Source organism: Saccopteryx leptura, chromosome 2, assembly GCF_036850995.1.
Source record: "Saccopteryx leptura isolate mSacLep1 chromosome 2, mSacLep1_pri_phased_curated, whole genome shotgun sequence".
In the NCBI taxonomy this organism is placed as follows: domain Eukaryota; kingdom Metazoa; phylum Chordata; class Mammalia; order Chiroptera; family Emballonuridae; genus Saccopteryx; species Saccopteryx leptura.
Genome location: NC_089504.1, coordinates 139,320,159 through 139,338,492, shown reverse-complemented (window position 1 = coordinate 139,338,492; position 18,334 = coordinate 139,320,159). Strand labels below are relative to the sequence as shown.

Sequence of the window (18,334 nt, the reverse complement as noted above, 5' to 3'; positions counted from 1 at the left end):
AAGTAAAGGTTTCACTTTTTGCAGATGATATGATTCTATACATCGAAAACCCAAAGACTCCACAAAAAGATTACTGGAAACAATAAACCAATACAATAAGGTCGCAGGATACAAAATTAATATACAAAAGTCCATTGCCTTCTTATATGCCAACAATGAAACATCAGAAAACAAACTCAAAAAAACAATCCCCTTCATGGTTGCAACAACAAAAAATAAAATACCTAGGAATAAACATAACAAAGAACGTAAAGGACCTATATAATGAAAACTACAAAGCATTGTTAAGGGAAATCAAAAAAGATACAATGAAATGGAAAAATATTCCTTGCTCCTGGATAGGAAGAATAAATATAGTCAAAATGGCTATATTACCCAAAGCTATATACAAATTCAATGCAATTCCCATCAAAATTCCAATGGTATTTTTTAAAGAAATGGAATAAAAAATTATCAGATTTATATGGAACTATAAAAAACCCCGAATAGCCAAAGCAATCCTAAGGAAAAAGAACGAAGCTAGGGGCATTACAATACCTGACTTCAAATTATATTATAGAGCCATGACAATCAAAACAACATGGTAATGGTAGAAAAATAGACACTCAGACCAATGGAACAGAATAGAAAGCCCAGAAATAAAACCACATATATATGGTCAAATAATTTTTGATAAAGGGGCCAACAACACACAATGGAGAAAAGAAAGCCTCTTCAACAAATGACGCTGGGAAAACTGGGAAGCCACATGCAAAAGAATGAAACTGGACTACAGTTTGTCCCCTTGTACTAAAATTAATTCAAAATGGATCAAAGACCTAAATATAAGACCTGAAACAATAAATTACATAGAAGAAAACATAGGTACTAAACTCATGGACCTTGGTTATAAAGAGTACTTTATGAATTTGACTCCAAAGGGAAGGGGAGTGAAGGTAAAGATAAATGAATGAGACTACATCAGACTAAGAAGCTTTTGCACAGCAAGAGAAAATGACAACAAAATATAAAGACAGCCAACTAAATGGGAGATGATATTTTCAAATAACAGCTGAGATAAGGACCTAATATCCAAAATATACAAAGAACTTATAAAACTCAACAACAAACAATCCAAAAAAAGAAAATGGGAAGAGGACATGAACAGATACTTCTCCCAGGAAGAAATACAAATGGCCAACATATATATGAAAAGATGTTCATCTTCATTAGCTATTAGAGAAATGCAAATCAAAACTACAAAGAGATACCACATCACACCTGTTAGATTAGCTATTATCAACAAGACAGGTAATAACAGGTGTTAGAGAGGTTGTGGAGAAAAAGGAACCCTCATCCACTGTTGGTGGAATGTAAAGTAGTACAACAATTATAAAAGAAAGTATTGTGGTACCTCAAAAAATTAAGGATAGAACTACCATATGACCCAGCAATCCCTCTACTGGGTATATACCCCCAGAACTCAAAAACATTGGTATGTAAAGACACGTGCAGACCCATGTTCATTGCAGCATTGTTCACAGTGGCCAAGACATGGAAACAACCAAAAAGCCCTTCAATATATGATTGGATAAAGAAGATGTGGCACATATACACTATGGAATACTACTCAGTCATAAGAAATGATGACATCGGATCATTTACAACAAAATGGATGGACCTTGATAATATATTGAGTGAAATAAGTAAATCAGAAAAAACTAAGAACTATATGATTCCATTCATAGGTGAGATATAAAATAGAAACTCAGAGACATGGTCAAGAGTGTGGTGGTTACGGGGGAGGGGGGGAGGGGAGGGACACAAAGAAAACCAGATAGAAGGCGGGGGAAGACAATTTGACTTTGGGTGATGTGTATGCAACATAATCAAATGTCAAAATAACCTGGAGATGTTTTCTATGAACATATATACCCTAATTTATCAATGTCACCTCATTAAAATTAATAATAAAAAAATAACTTGAAAAAAATTCAAAAGAAAGGTGTAATAATCAGTATAATTAAAATGGAAACTAAGAGGCTTTGTTGCAAGGATACATATGTTGAGTGATTATGTATCAGATGAGGAAGAGACTGCTAGTTGTCTCCCAGTGTTTACTTTCCCCTTCCATTTCACAGATTGAAATTCTTTCTTTTTAAGTGGTATGTGGCAGCATTAAATTAAAAAAAATTTTTTTAAAAACTTAAAAGGACAACTTTTCTCAGCCTCTCTTGTGGTTTGGTGCAGCCAAGCGACTTCTGCCCATTAGAACGTTAGCAGCAGTGATGTGCACTTCTTCCGGATTGTGCCCTTAAAATGAAAGGACATTCTCCCATCATCCTTTTTCTCTTATTATTCTTCCTCCATCCAGCTGCCTAGAATGAGGACATGGTGGCATGCCATCTTGGACTCTAAGGAGAGAGCAAAACCCTTTGGTTAGCAACACAAAAATATAGAAGAAATCAGGATTCCAGACATCTTGAAGCTAATGTACCCCCTGCCCTGGCCTGCTTGTGCTGGGACAGCTAGCTATATGAGTAAAAAGAAACTTCATCTTGTTTAAATCACTATGCCCTATTATAATAGTAACATTATATAAATAGTATAAATAAGTTAACTTCAAAAATAATTCCAAATTTTCATGCTAAAGGCAGTTTGCCTCAACTTCCCTGAAGCAGCTTGCTTCAGCTTTTATTTGAATAGGATTCCTACTTTGATTTAAGTTTTATTCCTCCTCTTTCTCTACAGAATGATGCCATAAATATGGTCTGTGGTCAGGCAGAAATAGGGAATCACCAAAGAAACAAAAGGCTTGGAATAGCCGGGAACTGAATTATAATTTATGATTAATTATGAGAAATCACTTTCTGTACATTTTGAAAATTTACTAGCATTTTGAAAATTAAGATTAAAAAAACCAAGATGCAGAAAGCACAGATAAAAGTATCAACTTAGGCAGTGGTAAGTGAGAATTCAGAGCATGACAATTTGTCTATGCTTTACTGTGCGGTAAGAGCCATCCGCATGGGTAGTAGGTTATTAGACCTAACAGTTTTCACAAGCCATAGTGACTGGGACCATGTAAATGTTATGATCTGGTTATACAGACTTTTAGTAAAGTAAACTTTCCTAAAAGTTTCTGAGGAATTGGCATTTTTAGGCTTACTCTATTTTTGGATGAGAGTGGACTTTTCTCAGTTTTCAGAACTCTGTCAATTATTTGATGATATTATGACATGACGAAAGAGTACAATTTCTATACAAAATAAATAAATCAGAGCTATATAGTCAGACATAAATAGTGGTAGAACAATGGTTATGCATATGTATGTAATCAAACCAGAGTTTGAGCAATTTTAAGCCTAATTATCTTAGAGCTTAATCTAATTTTTTTATAAATTTTATTAACTTTTAGTTTTACCAGAATATAAATAGAATGGATGTTATATAATGGATTCTTTTTGATTATCCAAAGACATTAAATATTTGAACTAGAGAGTCTTACTCATCAGGTTGGCCCATTGCAATAAGCATCTTCCAAGTCTATGTGGAAAAGGCAAGCCATTCATCCTTACTGCCCTGGCCTCCCAGGGGTTGGCGCCTTTCCTCCAGTGATCTTCTAATCTTCTCCACATGATCTCTTTCCTTTTATGATCATTTTATAAGCATGTGCTATTATACTGAAAAAGGCTATCTTAGAATCATAAATTCAGATATCTCAACCCCCAACCAAAAGTTCCAATGGTTTCATCTCTGTCATTTAGAAAATTTAAAACAAAACCATTCTACTTCTTTGTGGATTCCCTATGATGCATCCTTCCTCATTGCAATCACTTTCTGCTTTGTGGTTTATCACCTTTTGCCGAGGAGGGAGCGAGGAACCTTATTCTTGGACAAATCCATCTGTTTCTCTATCCTTACACGAAAGCTTCGTGTAAGCTTTGATACTAATAGTGATACTAATAGTGTCAAATTTCTATTAGTATCAAATTTCAAAAGAAGCCTCAATTATGATCAGTCATCCTATTTTTTTCTTATTTAGTTTTCTTTTGCTCTCTATAGTTTTTATTTCAAACTATCCCCACTCTACTTAAATATCCCAAACTATTCCCAAATAATCCCAAATAATTGGCCGTTGACCCTAACTCCCAATTTGGAGAGAAAATACAAACAAGAATTTACTTGAGTTCCTACCCAAAGACCCATAAACTTCTTTTCTTCCAGAACCACCCTCCCTTTCTTACAAAGGAAGAAGTGATCCAATCCATGTGCCTTTGCCGCAGACCCCATCCATTTTCACCTTTTATGAGACTTCATTATTTTTCACTCTGCTTAAGTTTCTGTCTCTTTTTGTCTACTCATTACTTTCCATAAGTTTTAAAACATAATTATGTATTGCCTATCCTAATAAAACGCCTTCATCAACTCCATATGCTTCTCTGGTTGTTGCTCGTACTCTCCTCTTTGCCTAAAATTCACTTCCTGAAGGAGTTATCTGCTCTTGTAGAATGCACTTTCTCACTCCCATTCATTAATAAACCACATTCATCTAACACAGGGGTCCCCAAACTTTTTACACAGGGGGCCAGTTCACTGTCCCTCAGACCATTGGAGGGCCAGGCTATAAAAAAAACTATGAACAAATCCCTATGCACACTGCACATATCTTCTTTTAAAGTAAAAAAACAAAACAGGAACAAATACAATATTTAAAGTAAAGAACAAGTAAATTTAAATCAATAAACTGACCAGTATTTCAATGGGAAGTACAGGCCTGCTTTTGGCTAATGAGATGGTCAATGTCCGGTTCCATATTTGTCACTGCTAGATGTAACAAGTGATGTGACGTGCTTCCGGAGCGTGAGGCGTGCATCCCATGTCACTGGAAGTAGTACTGTATGTGAGCGATGCCATGCTTTGCGTCTCTCACTGACCACCAATGAAAGAGGTACCTCTTCTGGAAGTGCAGCAGGTGCCAGATAAATGGCCTCAGGGGGCCGCATGTGGCCCGCGGGCCGTAGTTTGGGGAGCCCTGATCTAACACAACCTTTGTTTCACTAGTCTCATGGAATCACTAAGGAGCTACTGTTAACGGTTACTTGTCAACTGTCAAAATAGTCTTTTCCAGGCTTTTATGAAAACACATTGCCCTGACTTTTTTTAATGTTCCTGCTCTTTATCAGTCTTTTATACATGCAGGCTTTTTATTCCTTTAAGGGTATATTTCTTTAAATATTGGTGTACTCAGGATTTTGTGGAGGAGTTTGTCTTCTCTTTCATGGATTCAGATTCCACTACTGAAGGAAGTTCTTCAGTTTTATCTTGAGTTGCAGTCGTGTATGATTAACAGTTCGCTCAGAATTTCTATTTGCACAACCACAAGTACTTTTTTTTTTTTTTTTGTATTTTTCTTAAGCTGGAAACGGTGAGAGACAGTCAGACAGACTCCCGCATGCGCCCAACCGGGATCCACCCGGCACGCCCACCAGGGGGCGATGCTCTGCCCCTCCGGGGCATCGCTCTGTTGCGACCAGAGCCACTCTAGCGCCTGGGGCAGAGGCCACAGAGCCGTCCCCAGCGCCTGGGCCATTTTTGCTCCAATGGAGCCTCGCTGCGGGAGGGGAAGAGAGAGACAGAGAGGAAGGAGAGGGGGAGGGGTGGAGAAGCAGATGGGCGCCTCTCCTGTGTGCCCTGGCCAGGAATCGAACCCGGGACTTCTGCACGCCAGGCCAACGCTCCACCACTGAGCCAACCGGCCAGGGACCACAAGTACTTTAAACTCAGTAAGGCAAAGCTGAAGTCATGCTCTTCCTTACCTAATCAATCTGTTTGTCTCCCAATGTGTCACATTCTTGTCCTTCAGTCTTCAAACTCTTACTACAGCTTTGACTTCCCAATTATCTCTGGAATCTGATCATTTTTCCCATTTCAGAAACCCTCATTTGAAGCCACTATAATCTCTCTTGTAGGTAACTATTGTAATCTATTAACTAGTTTCTTGCCTTCTGGTTTACACTCTTATTTTGCCCCTAGCCAGAGTGTTATTTATAAAATGTATACCCAGCCATTTCAGTAACTGACTTACAGATGTTACTGGGGCTACTTGTTTTCCTTTGCACTAAGTCTAAACTCATAACATTCATTTTTTTGTGTGTGACAGAGACAGAGAGAGACAGAGAGAGGGACAGATAGAGACAGAAAAGAAGGGAGAGAGATGAGAAGCATCAATTCTTTGTTGCGGCACCTTAGTAGTTCATTGATTGCTTTCTCATATGTGCCTTGACTGGGGGCTACAGCAGAGCCAATGACTCCTTGCTCAAGCCAGTGACCTTGGGCTCAAGCTGGTGAGCCTTGCTCAAACCAGATGAACCAAAACTCAAGCCGAGGACCTTGGGGTTTTGAACCTGGGTCCTCCGCATCCCAGTCCGACGCTCTATCCACTGACCCACTGCCTGGTCAGGCCAGACTCATAACATCCTTTATGTCATGGTTAAATGTTGACTCACAATTATAAAAGAATCATTAAAAACATTTTGATGACTTTATAAATCATCCCATAATCTTTTTTTTTTAATTTCCAATGATTTGAGAGAGATAGAAAGAGGGAGGGAGAGAGGAAACATCAACTCATTGTTTTATTTAGTTCCATTTAGTTGTGTACTCGTTGATTGCCTCTTGTGTGTGCACTGACCAGGGATCAAACCCATGACCTCTTGCACACCAGGTAATGCTTTGAGCCACCCAGCCAGGGCCCCTCCAATAATTTTTTGATGGTCAGATATTTTGTTAAAGAAATTTTGTTGAAAAAATCATGTTATAAAGATCTAAGTATTAAACAGTGATGTATTAGCAAGTCCACTTTCCGGTAGATCTAAGGTGATATTCCCGAGTATTTTAGTTGCTTACTGGCTTGAATACTGATTTTGTCTCTCACTTGTGCTGTGCACAAATATGCAGGGAAATGGAATGTTATTGATGAGCTTCCTGAACATTAACACTTACTTAGAAATGTTGGTTTCCATTATAAAAAAAATTCATTCTTCAGTACAAGTTATCAGAAGATGAGTCTCTTCTCTTCTTTACTAATGTGACCTACCATTCAATTCATGCCTAATCCATATCTTTTCCCCTCAGTACTCTTGTTTAAAGAAAGATAGTTGATAATAATAGCAACCCACTGCTGTACATATTATGCAAATTTCAATGTTAAATACTATAGATACATTTTCTAATTTAAACCTCACAACATTTCTATGAAATAAATATCCCTATTTTACTGAGATTCCTAAAATCTGAACATTTCGCCCAAAGTCATATAATGATCGAGCTGACATTTGAATCTATATCTAAATTGTTCCACAGTACAAGCTGTTTTCTGCCTTCCTAGTTAATCTGCATAGTCCCTCCAAATCAGTCAACGTTAAGTCATTCAGCCACCTTGGAATTCACAGACATTTGGACGTCATTTTAGACAACTCCCAAAATATAAGTAGCTCCATAAACATTTTGGACTGTGATATATGCTACAGTATAAAAATAAAAGGGTGAATAAATTTGGATTTTGTTCTGGCAGATCAAGGAGTGAGTGTATTGGCAGTAGGGGAACATTTGGGAAAGCAAAGTAAGTTCAGATCCACAGTTCCTTATCCACAGTTATGAAACCTCAAAACCCGGAAACTGAACATTATTGTGTAAATGATGACAACTTGGTATTAGTGCCTCACCTAAATTGGCATTAGACTACAGCTAGTGCTCGACTTACGACCACGATTGGTTCCAACAGACTGGTTGTAACACGATTTGGTCGTAAGTTGAGTCGGCTATATGTACAGTACTGTGAAATGATGTTATAAAAATCTTTAAGTCATACTTTATCATAATTTTCTTTTATTGTTATATATCATAATTTTCTTTGTTCATTTGTATCATCTCTACACCATTTTGTTTCTTATATTTACATTCATCAGGTTTAAGTAAAACACTGCATAACCAGTACAACTGGTTTAATATTTGCAAAGATAATTTCCTCTTGGTAGACATCTTGGAAGGGGTTTGATGAAAAATATCCAATACACAAAACACAAATTGCTGTACCGAGTCTGGGATAACAGTTGAAATGGTGCACGTGGAGATGGTAGTGCTGCCAGAAGCTGGTCCACACTGTCCTATGCCCAGCTGGGCAACGCTTGCTCTGCCAGACATTGAGCAGTCGTGGCTAGCAATTGTGGTTGTAAAATTGAATGGTCGTAAGTTGCATAGGTCGTAAGTCAATCAATATTTGTACTTATAGTCTTGAATGGTCCCACTTGGTGTTAACTAATTTGTACATTTCATCATAGATATATTAGTGGGTTCTATTACTGCATATTATCCCAGATGTGTACCATATTACCTTTGTAATATCCAAGAGAAAATAATACTAATTTTTGAAACACATCATGTTCCAAGAGTGTAGGATAAAGGATTATAGACAATCAGTTATTACAATTTTAGTACAGTGTGTCCATAAAGTCATGGTGCACTTTTGACCAGTCACAGGAAAGCAACAAAAGACGATAGAAATGTGAAATCTGCACAAAATAAAAGGAAAACTCTCCCAGTTTCATACCTATTCAGTGAAGTTCGATGTGGGCTCACGTACAGATTTTTTAGGGCTCCTTAGGTAACTATCCCGTATAGCCTCTACAGACTCGTCACTAACCGATAGCCTACCAGAACAGGGTTTCTCCACCAAACTGCCGGTTTCTTGCAACTGCTTATCCCACAGAGTAATGTTATTCCTATGTGGTGGCGCTTTGTTATAAATGTGCCGGTATTCATGTTGCACTTTAGTTATGGATTTGAATTTAGCAAGCCACAGAACACACTGAACTTTCCTCTGTATCGTCCACATCTCGACTGGCATGGCCATGGGCTGCTCCGCTGTATACATGGTGTTACGTCATCATCTGCGCAGGCGCACATGCTGCCACTTCATCCTACAGAAACTGGAAGGATTTTCCTTTTATTTGTTGTAGATTTCACATTTCTATCATCTTTTGTTGCTTTCCTGTGACCAGTCAAAAGTGCACCATGACTTTACAAACACACTGTATTATAGTGGTGGGTGTGCCTTAAAAGCCTGTAGGAATAGAAGAGGCAGAGAAGACTTCAGGGAAGAGGTACCTTGTATCTCATTATGGAAGGATGAATAGAAATTTGTCAGGCAGCCAAACAGGAAGAGAAAATACCTGAACCAAATCATGAGAGAGGCAATGGTGTAAGTCAGAGTAAGGAGCAGAGGTACGAGAGTGGCAGAAGAATGAAGCTGATCAATAGCCAGGAGTCACATCACAAGGATGCTGTGGAATGCCATGCAAAGTTTGGATTGGCCCCAGATGGCTTAGGTGACCTAGAAGGATGGTAGGCTAAGAGAGCCAGGTGGACTATGTCTCAGTGGCTAGACATGACTTTGTTTCTTCACACTACCCTAGATTTACTGATACCACCACCTTTTACTTTCAAAAGTGGCTTGGTTGAAATGTTTTATAGTCCTCCAAATGATAGAAGCAGATATTGATTTTAGAAAGAAAATTGTCAGCAATAGGTATGATGGAACTGTAGTCCGAGATTTCCAGAGGGCTTTTTTCTAAGATGAGAACAACCTTATGAATGCCAAAGCCTATCACTAAGGAACTGTGGCATAAAAGAATTTCATAAAATCCTTGTGTGTTGAGTAATAAAAGTTCTCTAATGCCTGACCCTCATTAGTAAGAAGGAGAAATTTTCAGTTATAAACTGAAAACTACTTTCTTCCATTCCCTGACCTCACATTGTCCTGCAGTTTTCTTATATCTTGGTTTTGGCTCCCACTGGGTAGAAGTTAGACTGTTGGAAAAGTTAATTGAGTTAAAATATCCATAAAAATATAATATAAATGGCGCTGAAAATACATGAAGATTATAAAGCCAGTATTGTCATATTTATTCCTCCATTTTAAAACCATAGTCAATATTTAGGAAGCACATTAACTTTATACTTTTTCTCTTTTTCATAAGTATGTTGCTAATGGAAATAAAAAGTAAAAATAAAGTGAAGTACAAATATAAAATATGATCACACATTCCTCACCAATGGAATATAAATAGGAAATATACTTAACAGGTCTTTTCGGTAAGCAACTAAGAAGTGAGGGAAAATATTAATGTCTGTATTATAGCCTGTCAGAATTCACTTTTATCCTTATAATTAGCAATAAAAACTTGGAATTATTTCAATTTCTGAATGGGTTTCCATTAGCTACTATTGGGAGTTTACAAAGAACCACTTTATCTTATCAATCAGAGAAATCTAAATTAAGACAAGGTATAATTTCCCCATCAGATCATTAAAAAGAAAGTGCAGCAATGTTTATCTGAGATTGTAGGAACTGGCAAACTCCTATGGTGTTTTTGTTATAGCCACTCGGGGTCATTTTAGAAATACCTAGTAAAACTTAATATGTGCATAACCTATGGCCCTGCAATTCTATTTCTAGATATTTACCTTAGAGAAACAGTCACAAAAAAGCACAAGGAATAGGGTGAAGGATGCTCATTGTAGCTATGTTATAACAGAAAAACATGGAGCATGAACTAAATAGCCATCATGATGAAGTATTATGGAGTGCTATGTGACATGAAGTGAGACCTCAAGTAATGCTGAATCAAGAAAAAAAATAAAGCAAATTGAAGAAGTATGCAGTAAACCATTTATGTAATAAAGTACATTAAACAATTCTATGTTTTTAAGAGATATTCTTGTTTATTAGTGCTTGGGCTGGACAGATACACACCCAGCCAGCATCAGTGGTTACTTCCAGGGAAGGGAAGACCTTGATTTACAATGGTAGTTAAAGGAAATAAGGTTCACTGTGTATTGGTTTGCTAAGGCTGCTGTAACAAGTTCCACACAGTTAGTGGCTTAAACAGCAGAAACTTATTTCCTTAAGTTGTGGAAGTGACAAGTCTGACATGAAGGTGTCAGGAGGGTTGATTCCTTCTGAGGTCTCTCATCCTGGCTTGTGAAGGGCCACCTTCTCCTTGTGTCTTCCCATGGTCTTCCCTCTGTGAGTGTTTCTGTCCTTATCTCCTCTCCTTAGGAAGACACCAGTCATATTGGATTAGGGCCCATCCATATGACCCTCTTCCTGAACTACTAATTTAAAGGCCCTATCTCCACAGACAGTTACATTCTGAGATAGTGGGGGTTAAGACTTCAACATATGCATTGGATGGGATAGAGGAACAGAGAGAATTCAGCCTATAACATATTTCTAACATTTTTATTTAAAGTAAACAAAAGAAATTGAATTCATATTTAACACTGAGGCCAAATAGAGTTGTAAAAGAAAGTGTGAAGTTATTTGAATCTAGAAGAATTTTCCTTTATGGGAAGTCTTTTTGGTTTTCAGAACTTTGAGTGCTAGAACACCAGACTGCTAGCATTAGTTATGTAAGGGATATGAAGATGGAATCAGGTGGATGGATGTTTACTTTTTTTAAATGTACCTTTTTAGAACAGTTTCAGATGTGCAGAAAAAATTGGGAAAATAGTACAAGTTTTTTAATTAACATTTTACGTTAGTATAGTATATTTGATACAATTAATTAACCAGGATTGATGCATTGTTAACTGAAGTCTATACTTTATTTAAAATTCCTTAGTTTTTACCAAATATTCATTTTGTATTCCATGCTTCCGTCTGGGCTCCCACACTGCACTTAGTTGTCATGTTACCTTAGTATCTTCTGGACTTTGACAGTTTCTTAGACTTTATTTATTTTTGATGACCTTGACAGTTTTGAAGAGTACTGGTCAAGTATTTTGTAGAATGCTTTTCTACTGCACACTGTCTTAAATTTTTCTCACAATAAGATTCGGATTATAGCTTTGTGGGAATAAGACCACAGAGATACAGTGTCGTTTTCATCATATTAAATCAGTGGCACATACTGTCAATATGATTCATCACTCTTAATGTTCACCTTGGACACCTGAGTGAGGTTTCTCCACTGCAAAGTTACCCCTCTTGTACCCCTTTCCATGCTGTATTTTTTGTAAAGAAGTTTCTTTATGTGAGGACATGTGCTCCACTTCCTTGGGAGCAAAATATCCACTTAAAAATGTTTGCAGTTCTTCTTCATTAGATTTGTTACTTCTCTCCCATTTCTTATTTAGTGGAACTTAACTTCTTTTACTATATTCCTTTGAATCATTTTACATAATAACTATATATTAACTTTGTAATTATTTTCAAACAAGAATATTTTAGAGCTACTTAAATAACAAATTATTAATTTTGAGCTTTGGAAATTAGGAACATACAAGGTTATCAAACTATGGAGTTTGAAAACACAGTTAAAAATGCATACATTCTGTGATCCCATCCTCTCAAGGGATTAGTGGAATTATATAATATATACATAACAGAGATACAGATAACGGGACAGCAAATCCCAGAGGAAAGGGGGAGGGAGTTGAGGGGAGGGGGGCAAAGGGGGTGTAATGGGGAACATGGGGGTGCGATTGAGTGGGACACATGAATCCATGTTAGCACAATAAATTAAAGTTAATAGAAATTTTAAAAAGGAACACACAATGTAACACACAGACAATTTATTATAGAATTGTATGCTTGAAATCCACATACTTTTATTAACCCGTGTCACCTCAATAAATTTAATAAATGCTTTTTATAAAGCAAAGAAATGCATACATTGTTAGTAATGTGTTATTCTAACTTACACAATGTGAAGAGTTTATACAAACATTTAACATTATTCCCTGCTTAGAGACTGCACATGCATCTTTAGGTCAAAGATGAAGCAAAGAGAAGCTTTTGCTGCACATGCATTTTTCTGAGTTCCTTAAGCTTCATCACTTCACAACAGCTTTCAAGTTGCCAACCTTCATTTTGCAAACTCTTGGACCCCTTGTAGCAACCTTGGAAATAATAGGTTTACTGTATATTATGCTCTTCTGGTACACAACTGGAAACTTCTCCTGGGATGGATTTTTTCAAATATCTCCTTTGATAATTATCTGACATAGTTACTATTTTTTTTTCTCCCTACCAAGATAACTTAGAATTTTGAAATTTTAAATGAGGAAGCTGTTATTAATCATTATAATGGTAAAACTACCTCACCATTTCTGCTCTATTATCTATGTGTCAATGAACTAATATTTATTTACCTTGTGATTTTTTCCAGATATTTCGGTCAGCTTGTTAGCAGTCGTTGTCAGCTTCTGTGGGCTGGCCTTGTTGGTTGTCTCCCTTTTTGTCTTCTGGAAGTTGTGCTGGCCTTGCTGGAAGAGCAAACCCCTGCCTTCCAACATCAGCCCCCTTCCCCAGAGCGCTGCAAATGCTCCTACTGAAGTGTTTGAGACTGAAGAGAAAAAAGAGTTGAAGGAAAATGGAAAGCCCGCCCTGAAAGCTATTGAACCTGCCATAAAAATCAGCCACACATCCCCCGACATCCCAGCCGAAGTCCAAACTGCTTTGAAAGAACATCTAATTAAACATGCACGTGTGCAGAGACAAACTACAGAGCCTACATCTTCCTCCCGGTAAGGAGAGATGAAATATACAAAAGTGTGTTGTGTGTGTATTTGTCGTGTGTGTGTAGTGTGATTTTATAAGAGAGAAAAACTGAGGTGGGAAAGGAGGAAAAAAGATCAACAGAAGAAATGAGAAATAAATAGGAAACATAATTTAATAAAGAGGGAGTGGATAGGACAGGTTATTATTGACTCTTTTCCTGGAAATATCATTAGTTGATAATAGCTACGTACAACCTTTCAATTTAGTTTCAATTAATATTGAGAAAAGAGACATCATGAAATCATCTAGAGGTTCACAATCAAAGCCTTGTAATAGAGATTAATGTTTTTTTTAGTGTACAGTTGTTTAGCACCAACTCCATAAACATGGAACTGCTGGAAAATTTCATTGCTCCTTTGAACTTACATAGACCAAACTCTTATACTAGGCAGAGTAGGGTAAGTTCCACAAGAGCTTTTTTGAGTAGCAGGAGCATACATGCCAAGGGTTATACATGGACAGAAGGAAGATGAAGACCTCCTTGTATTTTACCTCAACCCGGAAAAATCAGCAACAATTAGCTTGAATGAAATTAATTTGCTATAGCGTGTTTCAGATTGTGTTAACTGTAAAAGAAAAAAGAGATTCTTGTGGGGACTTTTTTTCCTACTAAGTATGGTCTTCAATCCTAAAATGAATACATGATAATAACAATTTTTCTTTTTTTCCCTGAAGTAGCAACTAATTTTAACCTAGGGCAGGGTAATTAATTGTATTGGGAGGTAAGTTGCTAATTAACTGACTTCCTGATCATATATTCCTACCTCTCTAAATCGAAGGTACATCGATGCTTTTGATGTGACATATTTTTGTGTGTTTAGAAATCTATCACATTGAAAAATCTGGCACGGGTCATGTTTGCTACTAGAATTAAAAGGATATATTCAATATATCTTTTATAAAGTAAAAAGAATTGCATCTATCAATAAATCCTCTTCTTCCTGAAATAAATTCCAAGAGTATAAGTAAAAATAATTATTACTTGGGGGTTAAGGAACTTTGGGGTAAGGAGAATATATATGGGTATCTTTTCCATGTTATACCTTTCTATTTAAATTCTATAACTGTGATATGCCTCATATTCAGTTATTATTTTGACAAGTTTTTTGAATAGTGGTATTTAAGGGTATTTTAAATGTTTTTATGATTTTTCTCTAATATGACCCAGTATATGTTAATGCAAATTTATTTATTATGGGTATTTAATTGTAAAATAATTATCCCATGTGCCACTTTTTAAAATATCTATAGAAAAGAACTGCTTTAAAATTATCTCATGTAGTTACTTGATTATCACTACTATCATTGCTGCACAATGTGACCAAATTTTATATTTAATAAAGCATTATGACACTCAGTTACTTCAGGGTTAAAATATTCTATTAAATTACCCCCCAAAATTTAAAATACTAACAACAGCTGTGAGTAGATACCAACTTATTAGCCTTCAGAATTACTCAACTCTTTTAGTTGATAAGTGCACCCTGTATAAGGAGGCTCAATTCATGGAAACAAATTGAGGTAGCTATGAAAATTTCTTGACTTTCTCTGCCCAAATGTTCTTTTTGGAAGGCTCAGAAAAACAAAATACTATCTTCAAACTGTTATCTGTTAAAAAGTAAAGAGACAGCTTATCTGATTATTCCTAGCTAGGATGGACTGAAAGAATATATACTGAGAACCCATGTGTGAAGACTTGGTCTTAGATACAGAACTGGTTCCTAGAAACAATATAAAATAGGAGTGAAGACACACTATTCTAGCCTGAGATTTCTCAGTAATTATGCAAACTGAGTAAATCAGGAAAAAGCGCTTTGTCTCTCAATTTTAAAAAACATAAATATTGGATTGTACATATCTCATATTTTCCAAGAGAAGAAGTAGAATACAAGTTCATAGTTTTGCTAGAATTTCAATATTATTTCATCTGCCTCTTTGAATCTCCTTGTTTATATGAGTAGCTGGTAAATAAAGAAAATATAATTTTGATTATTTTCAATTTAGTCACTTTGCTAGGCACGTTCCTGCAAATCCTCCATCAGCCAACATGAAGTAAGGGTTATTAATTATCCCCATTACTTGTGAGTTAACTGAAGCCCAGAGAGATTTTAAAATTTGCCCAAACTCATGCAGCTGGTGAAGAGTTAGAATTCAAATTCATCCAGATTGATGAAATACATTTTAAGCAATAAAGCTAAGCAAATGGAGTTTTTTGCAAAGATGTTGTTTACAAGTTGCTGAGGACAGTAGTTTGGAGAATGGAGAATGAGGATATCATTCTGCTCATTTAACTAAGAAATATGGAATTATATGTGTTTATTATGAATGACTAGAGTCATGATTTTAATCTGTTTGGCCTCGGGATGAATTTCTTGCAGAAAACTTGATTATATCTAGTTCTCAAAAACCCTAATCTACATTAATTACTTTATCATACTAGAAATTACCTTTATGTAGAGAGGAAGAGGAAGTTGCTAAGTTCATTATGCAGCCCACTTAGACACAGAGATCAATGGTACATTATTATAAATCGGATTATTCTGCTCAGATACTAGCTTTTCACTGAAATGTAGCAAAAGCAACTCACAAATACACATACAAAATGAATTTAACTTTAATACTTGGTTTCCTCACCTTATTAGGAAACTCAAGCTCCAGTCATTGTTGGGACTCTTCTTTATTTGGCTCAGGCAATAGAAGACAATTGTCTTTACACTTAACAACCTGATTTGTTCAGAAGTTAACAGCATTGCTGGAAGCTGCCACATTTTCAAGCTCTCATCTTCCTTTTTTTAAGTCCCTGGACATTTGATCCCATCAGTCTGTTAGGCAGCCAAACAACCCAGCAGACCTTGGTGGGTTTCTTCATTACACATTCTTCTAGCATTCATCTTCATTGATTTTTCATTTATCCAATAGGCTTATTTAGTACATATTTACTTCTGGGAATAATAATTGTATTCTACATACTCTTTCCACTCTGCAAACTCAAGAGAGCTGGAAAATATTAGCAATATAATGCAAAGATAAAATACTTAATACCAACTTCAATATAGAATTACAAAATGCAAACTTTGTAGTAAAGAATGCAGAATTCAGAGAATAGGAAAGTTATTTCTAGTTGAGGCATGGGAGAGAGCCAACTAGTAACCTGGGGCTAAAGGAAACCAGGAATTTATATAAATGAAAACTAGGAGGTGTTGTATCCCGAATGGAAACATTTTATGGAAAAGACATAGAAGAAATCTAAGAAAACAGCAGGTAAATTACCTTAGTCAGAATATAGAATTCACTGGAGGAATAATGGAAGATAAAGTCAGCTGGAATTAAAATATGAGAAAACCTTAAATCATAGCCAAAATGTTCAAAGTCGGTTCAGTCAAAAATATTTGTAGAAGACTCCCTTGAATAAAGAGCTATGTTTTAGGAAAGTTAATTTGGCCAGAGTTCCTAGGACAGACTATAGAAGACAACATCTGTTTTGTAACTAAATAGTATATATTTAAAGCATAATAAAAATCAGAACATAGCAACAACAAAAAAGACAGAAACCTGGGAAAAGTTGTAAAGGAAGAATCTAAGATCCCTTATTAAAAAAAATTGACACTTACGTCTTTTCAAGTTTAGTCCAAAGTTTTTAAAAGCTTGATGATACCAAGCTACCATTATAGTATTTTTGGTGGTTCCACATACCTCCACATATATATCTTTACACTGCTTTTTTAGGCAGAAAAATCTGCCAAATTAATTTCTGCACTGCTCTTAGCACCTAGACTAAGCACTATAGGAACTCAGATGTCAGGGTCAAGAGGTCCCCTGGGAGGTGCGGTGGTGCTGAGGAAAAAGAATGCACAAGGAGTCAACATGGGGGAGAAAAAGTTACAGAAGCTGCTAGCAATTTATTTCCCAAGGCCAGTGTTATACAGTGCAGTAGAATTTACATATGCCTGACCCGCTTCCGCTGAAGTAAACTATAGATAAGGCAGCAGGTTCTATAACTCTGGGAGCAACTGCGCATGCGCTCCCACTTGGGATCGTGTCCTTTGTCATAGCGACTGTGCAGATGTTCTGGGCTCTAGCTCATAGCTGGGCTCTCACATATTTGTTGAATACAAAATATATATCATTAACAAATGAATGTGATGACTTCATCTTATCTATTCAAATGGCTCTTTTATGGATGCCAAGGAGAAGGGTACCTGGTTGTTTTGTCATCGTTCTTTAGACCTCAACTCTCTGCCTCAGTCTGGAACAGGGGTTGGGAACCTTTTTGGCTAAAAGAGCCATGAACGCCACATATTTTAAAATGTAATTCCCTGAGAGCCATACAATGACCCATGTATGTTATGCATTATTCAATAAAAAATTTGGTGTTGTCCCGGAGGACAGCTGTGATTGGCTCCAGCCACCCGCAACCATGAACATGAGCGGTAGGAAATGAATGGGTTGTAATACATGAGAATGTTTTATATTTTTAACGTCATTATTTTTTTTTATTAAAGATTTATCTGCGAGCCAGATGCAGCCATCGAAAAAGCCACATCTGGCTCGCAAGCCATAGGTTCCCGACCCCTGGTCTAGAATGACCTCTTTTTTTATTTACTGTAAGATCTTTAAAGAAAGAGTATCTGAGAGTCTACTTTTTCTGCCCAATTATAAACTATTAGCCTTTATTTTTTAAAGCCATAGTTGCAAAGTAACAATTAATTCCTTATTGTCTTAATATTG

The 18,334-nt window shown here is 36.4% G+C and overlaps 1 protein-coding gene across 1 annotated transcript in view; it reads left to right on the top strand.

Moving 5' to 3' along the window:
* Window positions 1-18,334, top strand: part of SYT10 (synaptotagmin 10) — an 80,051-nt gene that overhangs the window by 15,583 nt on the left and 46,134 nt on the right. Inside the window, exon 2 of the mRNA XM_066368941.1 lies at window positions 13,215-13,572. Coding sequence (XP_066225038.1) covers window positions 13,215-13,572 — 358 coding nt within the window. The remainder of the gene's footprint in view (window positions 1-13,214; window positions 13,573-18,334) is intronic.